This window comes from Stomoxys calcitrans, chromosome 3 (assembly GCF_963082655.1).
Source record: "Stomoxys calcitrans chromosome 3, idStoCalc2.1, whole genome shotgun sequence".
Lineage (NCBI taxonomy): Eukaryota > Metazoa > Arthropoda > Insecta > Diptera > Muscidae > Stomoxys > Stomoxys calcitrans.
The window spans coordinates 81,613,850-81,635,989 of NC_081554.1; the positions used below are offsets into that span (position 1 = coordinate 81,613,850).

The following is a 22,140-nucleotide window of genomic DNA, read 5'->3' on the forward strand; positions in this document are numbered from 1 at the left end:
GGGTCTTCTTGAGCCTCTAGAGGGCGCAATTCTCGTCCGATTTGACTTAAATTTTGCACGTAGTATTTTGGTATCACTTCTAATAACTGTGCTGAGTATGATTCAAATCGGTTCATATCTGGTGTAGCTTTCATATAAACCGATCTTGGGCCTTGACTTCTTGAGCCAATAGAGCGCGCAATTCTCATCCGATTTGACTGAAATTTAGCATAAGGTGTTTTGTTATGACCTACAACAACTATGCTTAGGATGGTTTAAATCGGTACATAACCTGATATAGCTGCCATATAAACCGATATGGGATCTTGACTTTTTGAGCCTCTAGAGGGCGCAATTGTCATTCGATTTGGCAGAAATTTTGTACAAAGGCTTCTCTCCCGACCTTCAACATGCGTGTCTAATGTGGTCTGAATCGATCTATAGTTTGATACAGCTCCCATATAAACCTATCTCCTGATTTTGCTTCTTGAGCCCATACAAGGCGGAATTCTTATCCGAATGGACTGAATTATAACACAATGACTTCTACTATGTTCAGCATTCAGTTCATTTATGGTCCGAATCGGACTATAACTTGATACAGCTCTAATAGCATAACAGTTCTTATTCAATGTTCTTTTTTATTCAATATTTTAAAAAAAGAGATACCGCACATAGAACTCGACAAATGCGATCCATGGTGAAGGGTATATAAGATTCGGCCCGACCGAACTTAGTACGCTCGTGTTCCGTCCGGCCGAATTTAGCGCGCTCTTACTTGTTATTATACAAACTTGTAGTTCTTTTAGAGAGAAGTTTATAAAGACCTACTCATCTTCCCATACCGCACAGGCCATATAATCAATTAAATGTAATTTTTACATTGAACTTTTTTTTTAAGGTTTAGGCATATGAATTTCGGAAACTTCTCCGCCCCTATTTTTATAATGTTCCTTCTTATCACATCTTTAAACATATTTAATTGTTTTTTTGAATTTGATATTTGTTTGAACAAGCAATTTGGAATTTTTTTAACTAGACGTTATGACTTAGTACTCAAAAGCAACACATATAATCTATACTACACTTTGCATTTAGAATTCGTCTGAAGTGGACGCTTCGGGATTCGGTGCATAGTCATCGTTATACTCAGTACAGTTATAACTGTACATTGTTTTTAATTCTGTAATTTTATTACACGTGTTTTTATATACAGTTGGTGGGGACACCAACTTCGGAAGTACAACCTGGCATATAGAGTCGTACTCTGCCATTTCAATTAAAGTCCAAAAAAAAAAAAAATAATCTATACTAGTATGTCCATACATATCGATGCGAAAAAAAAGTACCAATATGATGAAATAGAATGGTGTCATCGCTCGAAACAACATTAAATTCATGGAACAAACTCTTCATTTCACAATTCAAGAAACCACACACAATTTCAAAGCAAAGCGACCGTTAAAGGAAACCAAGTTATCCAAAACCAAAGGTTTTTAGTCCTTTACTTACCCCTTTTTATCCTCTTTCACAATATTTTCCGACATTTTATTTGATTTAATTTTTATTTTGGAACAGTGCACAGCGTACGTCTGCTTGTCAAGAATAACTTTATGGAAATGACTCACTGATGCTAACTAAAAAACGAAACAAACTCGACCGGCGAATAAAATCGGCTATTTTTCATCAACAACACAACGAACAACCTACGTAAATAAAAAAAAGAAAACAACGAAAGAGAAAACGCAAAACAAAAACAAATACTTGTAGAGACCGCAATCATAACAAAAACAGCTGCTTGAAGCAATGGCTAAAGTGGATTGCCATGTATTTTTAATTCATACTAAAATGAAATCAGTGGATTTTCGTAAGGTAACGTAATTTGCTTTGTTCATGATTAAAGGCTGGTACAATGATAGTTTTTTTGCGACATGTTTTCGTGATTGCTTTTTATACCCTCCACTATAAGATGGGGTATACTATTTTCGTCATTCTGTTTGTAACTACTCGAAATATTCGTCTGAGACCCCATAAAGTATATATATTCTTGATCGTCGCGACATTTTATGTCGATCTAGCCATGTCCGTCCGTCCGTCTGTCTGTCGAAAGCACGCTAACTTCCGGAGGAGTAAAGCTAGCCGCTTGAAATTTTCCACAAATACTTCTTATTAGTGTAGGTCGGTTGGTATTGTAAATGGGCCATATCGGTCCACGTTTTGATATAGCTGTCATATAAACCGATCTTCGGTCTTGACTTCTTGAGCCTCTAGAGTGCGCAATTCTTATCCGATTTGAATAAATTTTGGCACGACGTGTTTTGTTATGATATCCAACAACTGTGCCAAGTATGGTTCAAATCGGTCCATAACCTGATATAAAGGGTGATTTTTTTTGAGGTTAGGATTTTCATGCATTAGTATTTGACAGATCACGTGGGATTTCAGACATGGTGTCAAAGAGAAAGATGCTCAGTATGCTTTGACATTTCATCATGAATAGACTTACTAACGAGCAACGCTTGCAAATCATTGAATTTTATTACCAAAATCAGTGTTCGGTTCGAAATGTGTTCATTCACCGTTCAGCGATGAGGCTCATTTCTGGTTGAATGGCTACGTAAATAAGCAAAATTGCCGCATTTGGAGTGAAGAGCAACCAGAAGCCGTTCAAGAACTGCCCATGCATCCCGAAAAATGCACTGTTTGGTATGGTTTGTACGCTGGTGGAATCATTGGACCGTATTTTTTCAAAGATGCTGTTGGACGCAACGTTACGGTGAATGAACACATTTCGAACCGAACACTGATTTTGGTAATAAAATTCAATGATTTGCAAGCGTTGCTCGTTAGTAAGTCTATTCATGATGAAATGTCAAAGCATACTGAGCATCTTTCTCTTTGACACCATGTCTGAAATCCCACGTGATCTGTCAAATACTAATGCATGAAAATCCTAACCTCAAAAAAATCACCCTTTAGCTGCCATATAAACCGAACTTGGCTCTTGACTTCTTGAGCCTCTAGAGTGTGCAATTCTTGTCCGATTGGAATGAAATTTTGCACGACGTGTTTTGTTATATAATCCAACCACTGTGCCAAGTATGGTTCAAATCGGTCCATAACCTGATATAGCAGCCATATAAACCGATCTTGGGTCTTGACTTCTTGAGCCTCTAGAGTGCTCAATTCTTTTCCGATTGGAATGAAATTTCGCACGAAGTGTTTTGTCATGATACCCAACATCTGTGCCACGAATGGTTCAAAACGGTCTATATCCTAATATAGCTGTCATATAAACCGATCTTGGGTCTTGACTTCTTGAGCCTCTAGAGGACGCAATTCTTATCCGATTTGAATAAATTTTGGCACGACGTGTTTTGTTATGATATCCAACAACTGTGCCAAGTATGGTTCAAATCGGTTCATAACCTGATATAGCTGCCATATAAGCCGATTTGGGATCTTGACTTCTTGAGCCTCTAGAGGTCGCAATTGTTATCCGATTTGCCTGAAATTTTGTACGACGGATTCTCTCATGACCATCAACATATGTGTTTATTATGGTCTGAATCGGTCTATAGCCCTGAGACTGCTCCCATATAAATCGAACTCTCTATTTTACATCTTGAGCCCCCAAAGGGCGCAATTCTTATTCGAATTGGCTGACATTTTAGACAGGTCTCCACCATATAATTTAATTGTGGTCCAAACCGGACCATATCTTGATATCACTCTAATAGCAGAGCAAATCTTTTCTTATAGCCTTTTTTGCCTAAGAAGAGATGCCGGAAAAAGAACTCGACAAATGCGATCCATGGTGGAGGGTATATAAGATACGGCCCGGCTGAACTTATCACGCTTTTACTTGTTTTTTATAACAGAATTTGAAGGAAAAAAAAACTTGCTGATATCATGCAGTAGAACTATCTCTCATTACTTACGAAAAATCTTCATAAAAGTATTATGTTTTCAAAGAGATTTTTGTAGTGTTTCGAGAATGTAACCGCGAAAATTTGTGTTTTTAACTGTGGAAAACGAATAAAGTACCAGCCTTAAGGTCGTTTCGCTTTAACTTGTTTTTTCATCTAGTGGAAATATACATGTAACGATGCCCAAAAAGAGCACAACTACTGTCACTGCGCAACCAAGGCGGATTTAAAAAGGTGGTCTCCACGAACAGCTGGCCAGGTTTGACGGTATTAAGATGCAAGATTTTTGCTTGCATTCTCTTTGTTGTTATCTTCTTTCTCGCATATTCTCTGCTCATGTACGCACACGCACACAAATTTCTTTGCGTGTGTTGGCAAAACGTCGATCAGCAGTGCAACAAAACGTTTGCTTAGGTAAAATAAACGTTGTCGCCAAACTTCTAATTGTGACTAAGTGTTTGTTAGCGTTAGTGATCTTGTTCACATGTACTTAATCGGGGTGGAAAATAATTTGTTATATGTGAATGCATAAATAAGAAAGTATTTGTATATAAATATAAATAAATATGCTTCCAAAATAAGTAAAAAATGTTTCTTTCAAAGCAAGCTATTGCAATAAATCTATACGAAGTAATAACGATTGTGAAACGATTTATTTTGAAACAAGTGGAAGATGCTGGCAAAGGCTTTTGGAAAGTTGTGGTTATTTAACATATACCAATGAAAATACTACAAAATTTAATTATATTTGGGTTTTGGTTGAAGTTACAACAACATATATGATTTTGAGAATGGTCCAAACACTCACATATTAGTGTGCAAATGCACGTAAGTAGCTGATAAATTGATTGGTGCCCTATTAATTTGTATTTGTAAATGGCAACATTTTGGCCAAAGAAATCCAAAAAACAATTTTCTTGACAATTTCTCCATAATTTGTCTGACTCTCTTAATTATCGTTTTAAACAATTAAGGTATTGGTTAAAAATTAAATTCCAAAAAAATCCTTTAAAACCTCGTTTTCACTGCTCTTTAAATCCTCATTTAATGGTTAAATCATCTGTTGTCCCTTTATGAAATCAGCTGACGAGAGCCTTAAATCCGGATTTAGTGTAAACGTGGTTTAACATTTTATAGCTCTTATAAAGTTGTGGTCTGGCCAGACCATGTTCGCTCAACAACGTAGAAAAAAAAGTTTGCCCATCCTAGGGTTAAAGGTTGTCCCATTTGTTCAACAACATAAAAACCATATGGTGAAATCGCCATCAAGCTGATCGACATTTTGGCAACACGACAAAGAAATGTGTGTACGTGTGTGCAGAGAATACGTGAGAAAGAAGATAACAACAATGAGAATGCAAACAAAAATCTGACATCTTAATACCGTTAAATCTGGCCGGCAGTTAACAGCTGTTCGCGTGAGACCAATTTATACAAAAACAAGTAAAAGCGTGCTAAATTCGGACGGGCCGAATCTTATTGGGTTGCCCAAAAAGTAATTGCGGATTTTTCATATAGTCGGCGTTGAGAATTTTTTTCACAGCTTGTGACTCTGTAATTGCATTCTTTCTTCTGTCAGTTATCACCTGTTACTCTTAGCTTACTTTAGAAAAAAAGTGTAAAAAAGTATATTTCATTAAAGTTCATTCTAAGGTTTATTAAAAATGCATTTACTTTCTTTTAAAAAATCCGCAATTACTTTTTGGGCAACCCAATATATACCCTCCACCATGGATCGCATTAGTCGAGTTCTTTTCCCGGCATGTCTTCTTAGGCAAAAAAGGATATAAGAAAAGATTTGCTCTGCTATTAGAGCGATATCAAGATATGGTCCGGTTTGGACCACAATTAAATTATATGTTGGAGACCTGTGTAAAATGTCAGCCAATTCGAAGCCCCCCCAAAGGGGGCTCAAGAAGTAACATAGAGAGATCGATTTATATGGGAGCTGTATCAGGCTATAGACCGTTTCAGACCATAATAAACACGTATGATGATGGTCATGAGAGGATTCGTCGTACAAAACTTCAGGCAAATCGAATAATAATTACGACCTCTAGAGGCTCAAAAAGTCAAGATTCCAGATCGGTTTATATGGCAGCTATATCAGGTTATTAACCGATTTGAACCTAATTTAGCACAGTTGTTGGAAGTCATAGCAAAACACGTCGTGCAAAATTTCATTCAAATCGGATAAGAATTGCGCCCTCTAGAGGCTCAAGAAGTCAAGACCTAAGATCGGTTTATATAACAGCTTTATCAGGTTTTGGCCCGATTTAAACCACACATGGCACAGTTGTTGGATATCATAACGAAACACGACGTGCAAAATTTCATTCAAATCAGATAAGAATTGTGCCCTCTAGAGGCTCAAGAAGTCAAGACCCAAGATCGGTTTATATGACAGCTATATCAGGTTATGAAACGATTTAAATCATACTAGGCACAATTGTTGGATATCATAACAAAACACGTCGTGCAAAATTTCATCCGAATCGGATAAGAATTGCGCACTCTAGAGGCTCAAGAAGTCAAGTCCCAAGATCGGTTTATATGGCAGCTATATCAAAACATGGACCGATATCGCCCATTTACAATACCAACCGACCTACACTAAAAAGAAGTATTTGTGCAAAATTTCAAGCGGCTAGCTTTTTTCCTTCGGAAGTTAGAGTGCTTTCGACAGACAGACGGACGGACATGGCTAGATCGACATAAAATGTCACGACGATCAAGAATATATATACTTTATGGGGTCTCAGACGAATATTTCGAGTAGTTACAAACAGAATGACGAAATTAGTACACCCCCCATCCTATGAAGGAGGGTATAATAACTGTGCCAAATGCGGTCCAAAAACCCATAAAGTTATGGGTTTTTGAACTTATCAACTTATTTTTTTCAAAATTTTAGTAGTATCCGTGGTGGTGGGTTCCCATGATTCGGCCCGGCCTAACGTAAGACCGTTAAGACGTAAGGTAGTTAGATCGAGTATGACATTTAGCAACTCGTTTGGTCGTTCCTCCTTGTTCCGAGTTTAGCACCGTCGTGGTGTATTGTATCGTTACGATCATCTACGCTCAAACTTGTACCTATCGATTACGTAACAGGGAGTAAAGAGCCCGGTAGCCAATTACCGCGTCTGCTACCGTGTCTGCATGAATGTTGTTCAGACCCGCTTGATATGCTGCTTGATCTAGAGGTTCTCTCTTGTAGCGCTGAATCTCACGCTCTAGATCGTGTAGATATACCTTACGGTTTCTGGGCGGTGGGTATCTATCCACAAGATGATGATTTGGATGATTTCTGCGATAACAGCCCAAAAGGTATTGCTTAGACAGCATGTAGTTATGTCTTCGCACTGGTAGGATCTTTGTCTCCTGATGGAGGTGGTCCACATGAGAACTGAGGAGACAGCCCGTCGCAGTTCGGAGGGCGGCATTCTGACAGATCTGAATATTATTCCACTGCGTGTCACAAAGTTGACGAGACCACACTGGCGCTGCATAACTTACCACAGACCGGCCAATTGCTTTGTACGTGGTCAACAAGGTTTCTTTTTCTGCACCCCAAGTGCTGCCGGCGAGTGACTTGAGGACCTTGTTTCTACTTTTGACTTTATTGCAGATTGCTGTGGCATGTGAGGAGAATGTGTAAGAGCTGTCAAATGTGACGCCAAGTATTTTGGGACACTTGATGGTCGGAATCATTTCTCCATCGACCATCACAGTCAGCTCAGTATTCACCTCACGCGTATTTGTAGTGAACAGTTTGGCTGAAGATTTGGTGGCGGATATCATCAGAATTCATGCAGCGAAATATGAGGCAAGCTCGTTGAGGTAGACGTTCAACCTATCGCAGATGTCATCAATGGGTGGGGGGCCTGATGACGATTGTACGATCAAATCGTCCGCATATGATACGATCTCTATGCCGTCTGGAGGGGGTGGAATGGAGGATAGGTAGAGGTTAAACAGTGCCGGAGATATCACCCCACCTTGGGGAACTCCCTGTTTCACTCTACGGTGTTTCGACTTCATATCCCTAAATTCCACAAATGACTGGCGACCACACAGATAATTCGCGACCCATCGTTTCAAGCCTGGCTGGAGGGACGTGTTGGCGATGTCCTCAAATAATTTGGCATGGTTGACCGTGTCGAATGCCTTCGATAGGTCCAGTGCCACGAGGACCGTCCTATCACATGGCCTGGGTTGATTTAAGCCACGGCAAATGTGTATGGTGATGTCATGCAAAGCTGTTGTTGTGGTGTGCAGTCTCCGAAATCCATGTTGATGCTCGGCGAATGGAAATTCTCTTACGAGGCTCGGGAGGAGTAATGCCTCAAGCGTCTTTGCCACTGGTGAGAGAAGGGAGATCGGTCTGTACGACTTCCCCAAACTCGGGTCTTTTCCAGGCTTCAGTAGCGGGATCACTCTGCCCATTTTCCAGACATCGGGAACTATAAGAGTGTTCAATGACAGGTTGAGGGCAGTGGTAAGGTACTCAACACCTGGTGAATCCAGATTCTTTAGCATCAATGTAGAGATTCCGTCGGGGTCCAACGCCTTGGAGGATTTGGCGCCACGGATGACATTCGTAACTTCGCCCACGGTAAATTGTGATGGCTGTTCATCGGCTCGGAGACCACGAATACGGCGAATGGCTCTCCTCCTTGCCCTGTCTCTCTCGGGATGCAAAATAAATTGACGGTTCAACAACCTGGCGCATCTCTTCGGATCAGTCACGGTTATCTCGCCAAAAGTGACTGAGGTCCTGTCGTCCCATCTACCGGGGTTCGAGAGTGACTTAACAGTGGCCCACAGTTTGCCTACACCGGTGCCTAAGTTACATTACTCTAAGTGTTCCAGCCACAAATTCCGCTTATGTTCGTTGACTACCCTGTTTATTTCCAGATTCAGCTCGCTGATTCTGGGATTAGCGGGGTCCATAGCACGAATCTCATCACGCTCGTCTACGAGTACCACTGCTTGCGACGGGAAATTGGGTCGCACTTGGGGTATTCGACCAGCTGGTATAAAGCGAGCGGCTGCTGCGTTAATGATGTCTCGGAATTTCCTCTCGGCCACAAGCACATCAGAGGGGGGTGGCAGTTCACTGAAGCGGCGATTGGTATACTCTCTGAAGCCAGTCCAATCGGCCTTCTTATAATTGATAAACGTCCGGCGTTCAGAGGTTATGAAGTCGGTCGATGGTGAGAATTACGGGGAGGTGGTCTGACACCAAAGAGATGACGGCTTGCCAGGATACGACACTCAGGAGATCAGGGGATGCAATTGAGATGTCTGGCGAGCTGCTGCACCTCCTCGTAATCCTAGTGGGGGCATCCTCATTCACCGTGCAAAACGTGGAGCTATCTATCTGTTCTGCCAAAGCTATGCCACGCTGGTCGTTACCTAGGGGAGAATGGCATGACGTGTGATGCGCATTAAAATCCCCCAGAACCAGACGATTATGGCCAGATAGCAACCCACTTATGTCGGGATGTAAGCCTGGCCATTAATCGGGACACAGCTACCAACCGGCGGTATATACTCTATCTCGGCAGTACCAGAACTGACTGTTACCCCCATACATTCCACGTCACTAGCGTCAAGCGCAGGCGAGATAGGTCTATACTGCACGGAATGGTGTATAACGAAGGCCAATCCCCCACCTCCATTCCTTGAGCGATCCTTACGTAGCACATTGTAGCCGTGACAACTGTGCAAGCTGCAGGTGTTCGTCAGCTTTGTCTCCTGGATCGCTGCGACCGATATGCTCTTCCGACTCATAAAGTCTACGATCTCATCGATCTTGCCACGCAGTCCGTTGCGGTTTAACTGTAAGAACGATACTTTCCGGCATTGGCCTGACAATAGCAGAGCTAGGGTGTTGTCGTTGCATAAATTGCCGTACGGGAGAGGTCGGGGGGGTCACATAGTCCGACGACAAGGACGCCGAAGGCGACGCTTGTGACCCACTGCTGGCTATGTTCGCACAGCACCTTGCGACATAGCCAGTATGACTATGTATACTCCCGTAGTGAAATTAGGCCAGAGCAAGAACGGAAATGTACCCACTCCATGCACCGGTTACACCTCACCGACCGATGATGAGGGCGGTTCGGGCGTCCGGGGTTCTTTTCAATCCCGGCACGGACCAGAAGCGTGCGGAGAAGGCACTCCGGGATGTGCCTCTCCCATGACGAAAAAAGACGAACACGTACACTGAGGCAGCAGTTCTTGCCGATGAGGATTCCATCGGGTCAATCCGGTGCGTACAACCGGCTGCCATGGGTTTGTCATTACATCAGTCAATGGGAGAAGCTTTCACATGTTACTACGCCATATGAACATGGATAGCTACTGATGTTGCTGATATTCTCGCCAGAAATCGAACCTTGGCTAACCTCTAAGCTGCGGTGGCTCCATTACCTTATACACAATTAATAAAATTTCATTTTTGTAATCGGTGTTTTTTTATTTTTGCATATTTCTTTACGACATGGTGGCCGTTTTTGGGGGTTACAATTTAAGTTTATGAACAGAAAAACAAACAATTGGAAGCGGATTACTAAATTTTACATTTAGGAAATTTTCTGTAGTGCGATTAACTTGCTTTCGCATTAAGAAGCTTGCATTTTTTTAATGGATATCTCTCTAGCACTCTGTAGCGATCCTGTAAGAAGTGAAACTCATGGGCCTAGAAGCTATGCTCTAATTTTCAAATACTGCATTGCCTTAGATCTCTTTCCATATCACTGGAGGATCTGATAATAAATGGTGGCACGACGTTGAGTATTGTAATAGTCGTAAATGGTAATGGCGGAAGGTTTTAACATTTCCACTTCGTGCAACTTTTCAGCAGCAACATCGAAACATATGGGTTTGCCCACCACAAGACTCTCAAAGTAGACAACTATGACTGCCGTCTTATTTTTCATTTCTACTTGCTGAACTCGCTTGGTTTCGCGAATGGATTTCAGCGTATCATCGTCTGTTGTATAGCCTGATGGCAGATTGATCTCCATGACAGCCATGTTGGACTCCTGGAACTGTTTCGCTTCGTGTTTGTATTCGACACTTATAGTCATAAGCAAATGACCCGGAAACAGTGGCTTCTGAGCGTTGTACTTAACAACGAAACTAGGCATGGCATCAGGAGTGGCCAAATTGTATTGATAGGATAATTGCAACAAAGTGGATCCTTTTCCTTCTGTTGTCAAGGCAATCTGACGTGTTGACTTGGGAAGCTTGAAAAAAGAAAATTTATAAGATTGGGAAGCAAAGGACCTAGGCATATACATATACGTACCACATGAGTTTGCAATTCCAAAGATTTGTTATTATCCAAATTAATGGTGCCTTTGGTGGTTTCAATGCCTTCCTTGTTTTGAGCCTCAAAGTGAATTGTCATTCTGCCTTCAATAGCAGTTGCATATCTTTCTGCGAAAGTAAATAGGGCTTTCAGGCCAACTACTGTATCCTGTGTTGAGGAAAAGCCGCCCATTCTATTCCGCTTTGTAATCAGCCATTTTATAATTGCCAAGACATCACTCGATACTTCAACTTCCATCATCGATTGGGCAATATAGGCAGTGATTTCAATATCATTATTGTTATTATTCGAGAAGTTGGACCACCATTTTTGATTATTTTCAAAATTTGCTTTAAGCTGCACTCTTTCCATAACAGTTTGGGCTTTAGGGTGTTTGGTCTTGCAAAATACCCTTAGGCAAATGGCCAAGGAGTATAGATTTTCTTCACTGTCCACATTGTTGCTAAGGAACTGTAGGGATTTTTCAATTTGGCTTTTATATTTCAACGCATAATCCTGAAAAAGAAACATGAAAAAAACAGATTAAAGCATTACTTATGCAGTTTGGTCCAGGCAAGTTAAAAGTGGTGGTCCGTTATAGACTCTCTTAGACATTTTTAAAAGTCCATTGTGATACTAAAGACACAGGAGAAGGAAGATAGCTGCGATCTAACTACCGTTGAACTAGTTTAATCGCTTTATAAATACTAAAATTTTTTCAATGGTAACACCCAATCGTTCCTACAAGTTTTCAAAGATATAATAACCAAAATGTAACTCCTTCTGCTTCATAGCGGAATACGTGTTCAAATTTTGTTGCAAATGCTAATTTACACATGACTTTTCCATTCAGGAACAGGGGCAAACAAATTAATTGGGCTACATATTCTGGGACGTTCACAGTCCTTAATTTGCAACCATCTACGGCCGTTGGTCGTGGATCTTACTTCGGAGAATTATATGAAAGACTGCAGTTATCCTCGAATATGTACAATAATTCCTAGTCGTCCATAGCTGTGTCTTATTTTAGTGCAGTGTAATGAAATTTTGTATGAAACTGACATCTATCCAGGACAACAAAGTTCTGGATAAATTACCAGTGCAGGCTTATGTTGAACATCTGTCGTCAAGATAGCCATGATATGTTTTTCACAAATAAGTGTGGCCATCCGCAGAAATCTTCTATTGTGAAACTAATATTCTTATATATAACAAGTAAAAAGGTGTTAAGTTCGGCCGGGCCAACTTTGGATACCCACCACCTCTGGTATATTTGTAAACCATCTTTCATCAAAATTCAGTGAAAATTTCATAATTCATTCCTTATGTCCCATAGCAGTTATATCGAAATATGTTCCAATTTGGACCAAATACTAATATATACAGTAGCTATATCTAACCAGTAAGGAAGGGTAAAAGTTGGGTGGTGCCCTACAATACCTACACCGACCCTATAAGTACAATGTGGGACCTATATCCAATTCTGAACCAATTTTGATGGACCTCGGCGAGCAAATATGTTCAAACTCTAAAAACTACGGTTGACAAATGACAACATTATGGCAAATAACCCAAAATTAGACGAAGGTATATAGGAGAGCTATTTTTAAATCTGAACCGATTTCGAGCAAACTCCTCAGATACTGTGACAGTCGTCGAGGAAATCGTTTTGCAAAATTTTGGCAAGATGAATCAATAAATGGGCTTCCTGTGACTCTAGAAGATAAAATAGGGCGATATGTATATATATGAAAGCTATATCTAAATCTGAACCGATTTCCATGAAATTCACCAGTAATATTGAGAGTCAAGAGAAAATCCCTCCTGCCAAATTTCGAGAAAATCGGTTAACAAAAGACCATTTTATTGCAATATTCCTGGAAATCGGACGAACATATATATGGGAGCTATATCTAAATTTGAACCGATTTTGACCAAACTCTATGTATATTGTGGTAGTCATCGAGGAAAGCGTTGTGCAATATTTTGGCAAGATTGGTCGATAAATGTGCTTGCAGTAGCTCTAGGAGTGAAAATCGGGTGATATATACATATGAGAGCTATATCTAAATCTGAACCGATTTCCAAGAAATTCACCAGTAATGTCAACAGTCGTCAAAAAATCCTTCATGCCAAATTTCGAGAGAATCGGTTAACAAATAACCATTTTATTGCCTTATTACAGAAAAACGGACGAACATATATATGGGACCTATGTCCAGATCTGAACCGATTTTTTCCAATTTCAATAGGCTTTGTCTCTAGGCCAAAAAACATGCCTGTACCAAATTTAAAGACGATCGGATGAAAACTGCGACCTGTACTTTATACACAAATTAACATGGACAGATGGACAGACAGACGGACATAGCTAAATCGAATCAGAAAGTGATTCTGAGTCGATCGCTATACTTATCAATGGGTCTATCTCTCTTCCTTTGGGTGTTACAAACTAATTCACTTAGTTATAATACCCTGTACCACAGTAGTGGTGTAGGGTATAAAAATAAACCGATCTGAATCATATACGACACGGATGTTGAAAAGCCTAGCATAAGTCACTGTGTCAAATTTCAGCGAAATCGGATTATAAATGCGTTTCTTACGGGGCCAAGACTTTAAAACAGGATATCGGTCAACATGGCAGCTATATCCAAATCTGGACTGATTTGGGCCAAGTTGCAGAAAAATATCGAAGAGCCTAACACAACTCACTGTCCCAAATTTGGGCGAAATCGGACAATGAATGCGCCTTTTATGGGCTAAAAACTTTAAATCGAGAGATCGGTCTATATGACAGCTATATTCAAATTTGCACCGATAAGGACCAAATTGAAGACGGACGTCGAAGAGCCTAACTAAACTCACTGTCACAAATTTCAGCGACATCGGACAATAAATGCGCCTTTTATGGCCCCAAAACCTAAAACCGAGATATCGGTCTATATGGCAGCTATATCCAAATCTGAACCGATCTAGGCCAAATTGCAGAAAGATGTCGAAGGGCCTAAGACAACTCTCTGTCCCAAATTTCATCAAAATCGGATAATAAATGTGGCTTTTGTGGGTCTAAGACCCTAAATCGGAGGATCGGTCTATATGACAGCTATATTCAAATCTGAACCGATCTAGGCCAAATTGAAGAAGGATTTCGAAGGGCCTAACACAACTCACTGTCCTAAATTTCAGCAAAATCGGATAATAAATGTGGTTTTTATGGGCCTAAGACCCTAAATCGGCCAATGGGTCTATATGGGGGCTACATAAAGATATAGTCCAATATAGCCCATCTTCGAACTTAACCTGCTTATGGACAAAAAAAGAATATGTGCAAAGTTTCAGCTCAATATCTCTATTTTTAAAGACTGTAGCGCGATTTCAACAGACAGACGGACGGACATGTCTAGATCGTCTTAGATTTTTACGCTGATCAAGAATATATATACTTTATAGGGTCGGAAATGAATCTTTCGATGTGTTGCAAACGGAATGACAAAATGAATATTCCCACATCCTTCGGTGGTGGGTATAAAAATCATTTTGTGTTTGTTTTTAGGTTTATTTGTTTCTTTGTTTGTGTGTTCCTTATAGATTCAGTAACGGCCAAACCGACTTTCTTGAATTGCCCCATCCCAAATCCTTCCAAATATATATATACACCAATCACGACAATATGGGACTGAAATGAAAGATATTTAAAATTAGAAAACGTATCCGATATCCAATTGTCGGAACAAGTTGGGGGACCACCCCAATCCCCAAAACACCCCAAAATCTGACATATTTACCGACCATGGCCATATGGGACTCAAATGAAAGGTCTTTGGAAGTAAAGAACGAATCTGATATCAAAATTCAGGAAAAGTGTCTATAGGGCCACCCCACTCTCATAACACCACCCAAATAGGAAGTATTTGCTGACCATTGCAATATGAGGCTCAAATAAGAGGTTTTTAGAATAGAACACGAATCTGATATATATTTTCAAAACCAAGTCACTTAGTGGCCGCCCATCCCCCAAACCGATATGGTTGCCGACTATGGAAAAATGGGGCTCAAATGAAAGGTATTTGGGAGTAGACCATGAATCTGATATCAACATTCGGGACCAACTGTCTAGGCGACGTCCACCACCATAACAACCCCCAAATGGGATGTATTTGCTCACCAAGACAATTTGGGTCTTCAAGACAGTGGAGCTCGATATTCATAGTTTTTAGGGCCCATACCCCAAACCGGACATATTTGCTGGCTTTTACCGACATGAACATTGGATGTCATAACCAAATACGTCATGCGAAATTTCAGCTAAATCGAATAAGAATTTCGCTCTGTAGTGGCTCAAGACGTTAAAACTGAAGATTGGTTTATTTGACAGCTATATCAGGTTATGAACCGTTGTTCTCATGTGGACCACCTCCATCAGGAGACAAAAATCCTACCATTGCGAAGACATAACTACATGCTGTCTAAGCAATACCTTTTGGGCTGTTATCGCAGAGACCATCCAAATCACCATCTTGTGGATAGATATCCACCGCCCAGAAGCCTGAAGGTAGATCCACATGATCTAGAGCGTGAGGTTCAGCGCTACAAGAGAGAACCTCTTGATCAAGCGGCATATCAAGCAGGTCTAGACAACATTCATGCAGACACGGCAGCAGATGCGGTAAATGTCTACCGGGTGAATATAGTGCTTGGAGAACGACCGCATCCCATTGCACCTGAAGAAATTGACCTCCTCCGGCAAACCAGAGTAGTTCTGGCTCAATTACGTTCCGGCAGATGGAGCCGCCTCAACTCCTACAGAGCAAGGATTGATGCCGACGTGCAAGATTTTTGTCCCGATTGTAACCAGGGACCGCACGATACACATCACCTGTTGAACTGCCCGGCCAGACCCACTCGACTCAGTCCCAGATCCCTGTGGACGCACCCCATCTTAGTCGCAGAGTTCTTGGGTCTTAAAACTCAACAGAATCAAGCCGACGAAAGATAGCACACAATAAACTGCTACAACAACAACATGAATCGATTTGAACCATACTGGGCACAGTTGTTCGAGGTTATAAAGAAAAACCTCATGCAAAATTTCAGCCAAATTGGATAAGAATGGCGCCCTTTAGTGGCTTAAAAAGTTAAGAACCCAGATCGGTTTGTATGACAGCTTCATCAGGTTATATAACGATTTCAACCATACACCTCATGCAAAATTTCAGCCAAATCGGATAAGATTACGCCCCCTGGTGGCCAAGAAGTTAAGATAGGTTTATATGGCTGCTATATCTGGCTATGAACCGATTTGAACCATATTTTGCACAGTTGGAAGTCAAAACATAATAAGTCGTGCAAAATTTCAGTCAAATCGGATAAAAATTGCGCCCCCTAGAGGCTCAAGAAGTCACCACACAAATGTAGGCACCATTAGTAAGGGGATTACCGCCGCTGAACATTTTTTGATGTTCACGCCGGGATTTGAACCCAGATGTTTGGCGTCATAGGCGGACATGCTATCCTCTGCGCCACGGTCGCCTCCGCTATGCGATTCCGCACTATTTGACAGTCGCTCAAAGAAAGGCTCGTGTCGATTGCTGAAAAGAATTTTGAAAAAAAAAAAACACGATCACGGAGCATCAAAAGACGTTTATAGGATCGTCACAGGGGATGAATCATGGATCTATGTGTAGGAGCCCGAAACAAAACAACGATCGACCGTGTGGGCAAAAGTTGTTCGTGAAAGAAGCACTCCGTTTGTTTCTTCGGCAAAAATGGGCATGTGGGCATGTTCTGGTACATTACAATTTCTTTGCCTGAAGTCTTCGGAGAAATACGAAGAGAAAAGAAGAGAAGACGAACCATTGTTCATCATGACAATGCGAGCTCTCACACATAGGCTCAAAGCAGCGCCTTTTTTACTGACATAATCGTCGAATTTATGGGTCATCCGCCATACAGCCCTGACTTCACACCCAATAGGTCCTTTTTATTCGCGCGCATTAAGAAAAAATGTGTGGTCAACGATTTTCATTGCGAAAAGATGCTGTTGAAGCGTTCAATAACCATGTTTTGGAGGAGTCTCTATCGGAGTGGAAAATCTTACTAATACTTTCATTAAAAATTGTATGGAATAATACGTATCGGTTACTTACCTCATCTTCCAAGAATGCCAGCAGTATAAAGCCCGAAACACCCAATGTATTTTGGTTTGAAGGAAAGAAAAGGCTACCCGTTTGAGGGAATTCTCCATTTTTCTTTTGTGTCTTAAGCAGATACTGAAAACCTTCATCTATTATTCTTTCATCGATGGTGGTGTATTTTCGTGCCTGTAGAAAAGAGCGTACCACATAGGCTGTCAACCAACTGTTCGATTCGCTGTGACCTTCGCCAAATGCACTATAGGAGCCATCTTTGTGCTTGTATTTCAATTCTTGTTGATAGCCTATCTCAATGTAGCTCTTGGCCTTCTGTACTATAGATGGCGAATCATTTTTAATGGCTTCCAAATATTGCAGCACTAAAATGTTGGGTACGAAATTGATCATGTTCTGTTCTCCACAACCACAGGGCATGCAAACTAATTGATCGAGATTTTTCACCGTAGGTCCTACAATATCTCCAACTGCCGAAAATTCCAAATACTCTGAATCTAAAACCACATCGTCAGGTATTTCAGCTTTCAAGATGTGTGGCATAGAAGAATCATCATCGTTGGATCTTGAAATGAAAAAGGCTTCGTTTTTATAGTGTGCCACACCTTCTGGTTCCACCTTGAGTTTCTGATGCATCAAATCACCTGCCAATGGTGTGATGGCTTTGATTTTTAAAACAACCTCACCAACAATTTTCGGTTTGATGACAAACGATACAGCTTCGCCAGTGTTTGAGGGAATAGTTACTTGTTTGGTTATTTGTTTATTATTTGAGTTTTCCTCATCTGATTCCATAAAATCGTATTCATCCTCATCATTTTCCATCGTAACTTGGGCTTCTAACTTCGTGTCGAGGTAATTGAAAACCAGTACGGGCACTTTAATAACTTCGCCACGTTTTATGGAGTACGGAAGGTTTGTACTCAAGAAGAAGGGTTGGAATACCCGAACTTGCGATGGTTTTTGTGTTATACCAAATCCACTATTTTCATTCATAGAAAATCCTGTGATAATCCAGGAAGTTATGGTGTCCGGAATTTTTTTCGTAAAACTTGCGAGGCCATTCGAATCGGCGCTAAAATTTTACAGAGAATAGTGGGAACTCATTAAATTTATATAAATAGAAGTAACAAGTAAAAGAGTGCTAAGTTCGGTCGGGCTGAATCTTCGAATCCCACCACCATGGGTACTGCTAAAATATGGGAGCTATATCTGGATAGTCATAACAGAACACTATGAGCAAAATTTCAGCCAAATCGGATGAAAATTGAGGCTCTAGGGGCTTAAGAAGTCAAATCGGAAGATCGATTTATATGGGAGCTATATCAGGTTATAGACCGATTTAGATCGTACTTGACACAGTTGTTGGGAGTCATAACGGAACACTACGTGCTCAATTCGGATGAAATTTGCGATTTCTAGGGGCTCAAGAAGTCAAATCGGGAGATCGGTTTATATGGGAGCTATATCAGATTCTTAACCGATTCGAACCATAGGTTAGGGTTAGGTTAGGTGAGTGGCAGTCCTTTTCAGACTCACTTAGACAATTTTAAATCCATTGTGATACCACAGTAGCAACAGACCAAGGCTTCTGGCGGTAATCGAACCCACGACCCCTGCACTGGTAATCCAAGCACGCTTCACTCGGCTACCGAGGCGACCTAAGATTTGAATCTTGCTTGACACAGTTATTGGAAATCATAACAGAACACTATGTGCAAAATTTCAGTCAAATCGGTTGCAAGTTGAGGCTAGCAAGGGCTCAAAATGTCAAATCGGGAGATCGGTTTATATGGGAGCTATATCAGGCTATAGACCGATTTAAAACGTACTTGACACAGTTATTGGAAATCATAGCGGAACACTTCATGCCAAATCAGACATAGATTGTGGCTTCCAGGGCTCAAGAAGTCAAATCGGGAGATCGTTTTATATGGGAGCTATATCAGGTTCTTGACCGATTCGGACCATACGCGGCCACGTTGCTGGAAATCATAACAGATCACTATTAGAAAAATTTTCAGGCAAATCGGATGAAAATTGAGCCACCAGGGGCTCAAGAAATCAAATGGGGAGATCGGTTTATATGGGAGCTATATCAGGTTCTTCATCGATTTGAACCATACTATTCTGGAAGTCATAACGAAACACTATGAGCAAAATTTCAGCTAAATCGAATGAAAACTGAGGCTTCAGGGTCTCAAGAAGTCAAATCGAGAGATCGGTTTATATGGGAGCTATATCAGGTTCTTGACCGATTTGAACCGTACTTGACACAGTTGTTGGTAGTCATAACAGAACACTACGTGGCGAATTTCAGCCAAATCAGACATAAATTGCGGCTTCCAGGGGCTCAAGCAGTCAAATCGGGAGATCGGTTTATATGGGAGCTATATCCAATCCTTAACCGATATGGCTATCTTGATTTCAACGGATGGACAGAGAGATATGGCTTGATCGACTCAGGATGTCGAGACGATCAAGAATATATATAAACTTTATGGGGTCCTAGATCAATATTTAGAGGTGTTATAAACGGAATGGCTAGATTAGTTTACCCCCATCCTATGGTGGTGGGTATAAAAACGTGCTAAGTTTAGCCGGGCCAAATATTGGCTACCTAACGTCAAAGACTCTGCAAAAAATGTATACGTATTAACTCAGATTATATCTGGATTGCAAATTTGACCAAGAACATACCATTAAGGAAAGGTAGGAATTCCCACTGGGGATACTTCTTTCATATCAAACGTCTTCGTAAAGAAGGGGAGTCTGATAGGCCTGCCGTCCTTTGGAATAGTGGCTCGGTTTCCCCGACTTTTCATACTCCATTTAAAAGACCCAGGATACACTAATTGACATATGTAAAGGGTGATTTTTAAGCTATTATGTTTTTGGCAACACTAGTTTAAACGCGCACGTTTTGTGTTTTATTTCACTATTAAACATCTTCAGTTTGTTCTATAATTGAATAATGAATCGTCTTACAAACGAACAACACATTCAAATTACTGAATGGATCGCATTTTGATCCATTTTTTTTTTATCCAATAATTGTGTTCGGCGACGAAGCTCATTTTTGGCTCAATGGGTATGCTAATAAGCAGAATTGTCGATTTTGGAGAGAAGATGAGCCAGAAGCATTGCAAGAGCTATCAATGCATCCAGAAAAAGTCACAGTTTGGTGCGGTTTATGGGCTGGTTGCATCATTGGACCGTACTTCTTTGAAGATGATGCGAATAGTAAAGTAGCTGTGAATGGAATGAGAATCTTCACGTTGGTTACCTTCTTGAATTTGAGGAGCTTTCGATTACGTGAAAGATGGAGTCTGTGGGGAACATGAGGCTTCCCATAAAGGCCTAAATATCAACGCATCACTACTAGGGGAGGGCTGGATTAGGAAGATTATGGCCAGAGAAAATCTCCAAGAAGGGGTTTTATCCCATGTTATACGGCTTTTGGGATTTTGAGGTCATTCGAAAGGAAATGGGTGAAGGTTGTTGTCTACGCGGATGACGTTGACATCATAGCGGATAATCAACGCGTCACTACTGAAGAAGGTCTCCATTAGGAAGATTGCAATCATAGCAACTAAACAGTGAGATTTGCATGCAACGGTTATATTTGCGATGAACTTAATCGTTACCATTTGAGTATACATTTGTCAATTTATCGCTTCTTTAATGGCTTATTATACGAGAGGCAAAGGTTAAAGGTCGTAGCAACGTCGCGGGTAACGTTGTCATCATAGAGGGTAGCCGGACCACCTTCAGGTTCAAAAAGCTGAAAGGTCAAAGAATTATTCTGGATAAGGTAGAGCTGCCCCTCTTTTCGGAAGCCAAGTACTTGAGTGTGGTTCATGACCAGAAACTAAACTTTAGGAGGAACGTTGAGGAAAGAGTCAAAATAGGACTGAATGCATTCTACTCATGTCGCAACTAATGCCATTCTCGATTTAAGGTCATTGCACCTGTGTGTTGGATGTATGGCATCAACTATGGGAAGAGGTATGCGGTGTTCCTCAAACTTTGGGCAAACTCAATTTTAGGGACGCGCTGTGGCAGCATTATATATTTTACTTGTTCCTTGTTGACAGTTAGGACATTTTTTTCCTGAAAAGGGATCTCCTAGCTGGCAATGCCAATTCAACAGAACGATTTTCATATCCGACAAGGTAAAGTATTTAGAAGTGATCTTGGACAGGAAGCTGAACTGGAAATGTCGCATTCAGGAGCTTATTAAGAAGTCTCATGCTGGTCACTATGTAGACGGGCCATAGGATAGAAAAGGGGACAGAGTCCTAGGATAGTCCGCTGTCTCTAAAGGAGCGTGATAAGACCAATACTAACTCGTGACTCAGTAGTTTGGTAGTCTGCGAAGAAGAAAAAATGCAACATAAGACAATACAACAGGTTTAGAGATCATAAGGTCTTGGCATTGGTGGGTATATAAGAACCACGGCCACTAGGGCACTGGAGATTTTTCAAGCTATCTGAATTATAGACATACAGATGAAGTTAGAGGCAGCCAATGCGGCTATGAGACTTAAGGCGATGGTAGAATGGATTAGGGTAGGAAAAGGTCATAACATCGCTGTATAATTGAGGTGGCGATAGGAAACCTGTATGTAATGGAAGAGATTTCGGATTGGCTACCTCAGACGACACTCGAAGCCGAATGCAAGACACTGTTTCACCGGCACAGTCTTAGATTGAAGGAACTCTGCTATTGTCATCTGGAAATATATACTAAACGGATGGA

General features: G+C 40.9%; 2 protein-coding genes across 4 annotated transcripts in view; both read right to left on the reverse strand.

The window, feature by feature from the left end:
• Positions 1–1,663, reverse strand: part of LOC106084941 (CD109 antigen) — a 30,271-nt gene extending 28,608 nt beyond the window's left edge. For 2 of the 3 annotated variants that reach the window (XM_013248920.2, XM_013248921.2), the window contains exon 1: positions 1,492–1,663. In XM_013248920.2, the coding sequence (XP_013104374.2) occupies positions 1,492–1,526 (35 nt within the window). In that variant the 5' untranslated portion in view covers positions 1,527–1,663. The remainder of the gene's footprint in view (positions 1–1,491) is intronic. The other variant, XM_013248922.2, reaches the window with a different exon arrangement.
• An 8,714-nt stretch (positions 1,664–10,377) lies between these two features.
• LOC106084947 (alpha-2-macroglobulin) overlaps positions 10,378–22,140 on the reverse strand; it is a 42,633-nt gene continuing 30,870 nt past the window's right edge. The window contains exons 6-8 of the mRNA XM_013248930.2: positions 17,379–18,453; positions 11,227–11,745; positions 10,378–11,164 (exon numbers count right to left, since the gene is read on the reverse strand). Of these exons, the coding sequence (XP_013104384.2) occupies positions 10,670–11,164; positions 11,227–11,745; positions 17,379–18,453 (2,089 nt within the window). The 3' untranslated portion in view covers positions 10,378–10,669. The remainder of the gene's footprint in view (positions 11,165–11,226; positions 11,746–17,378; positions 18,454–22,140) is intronic.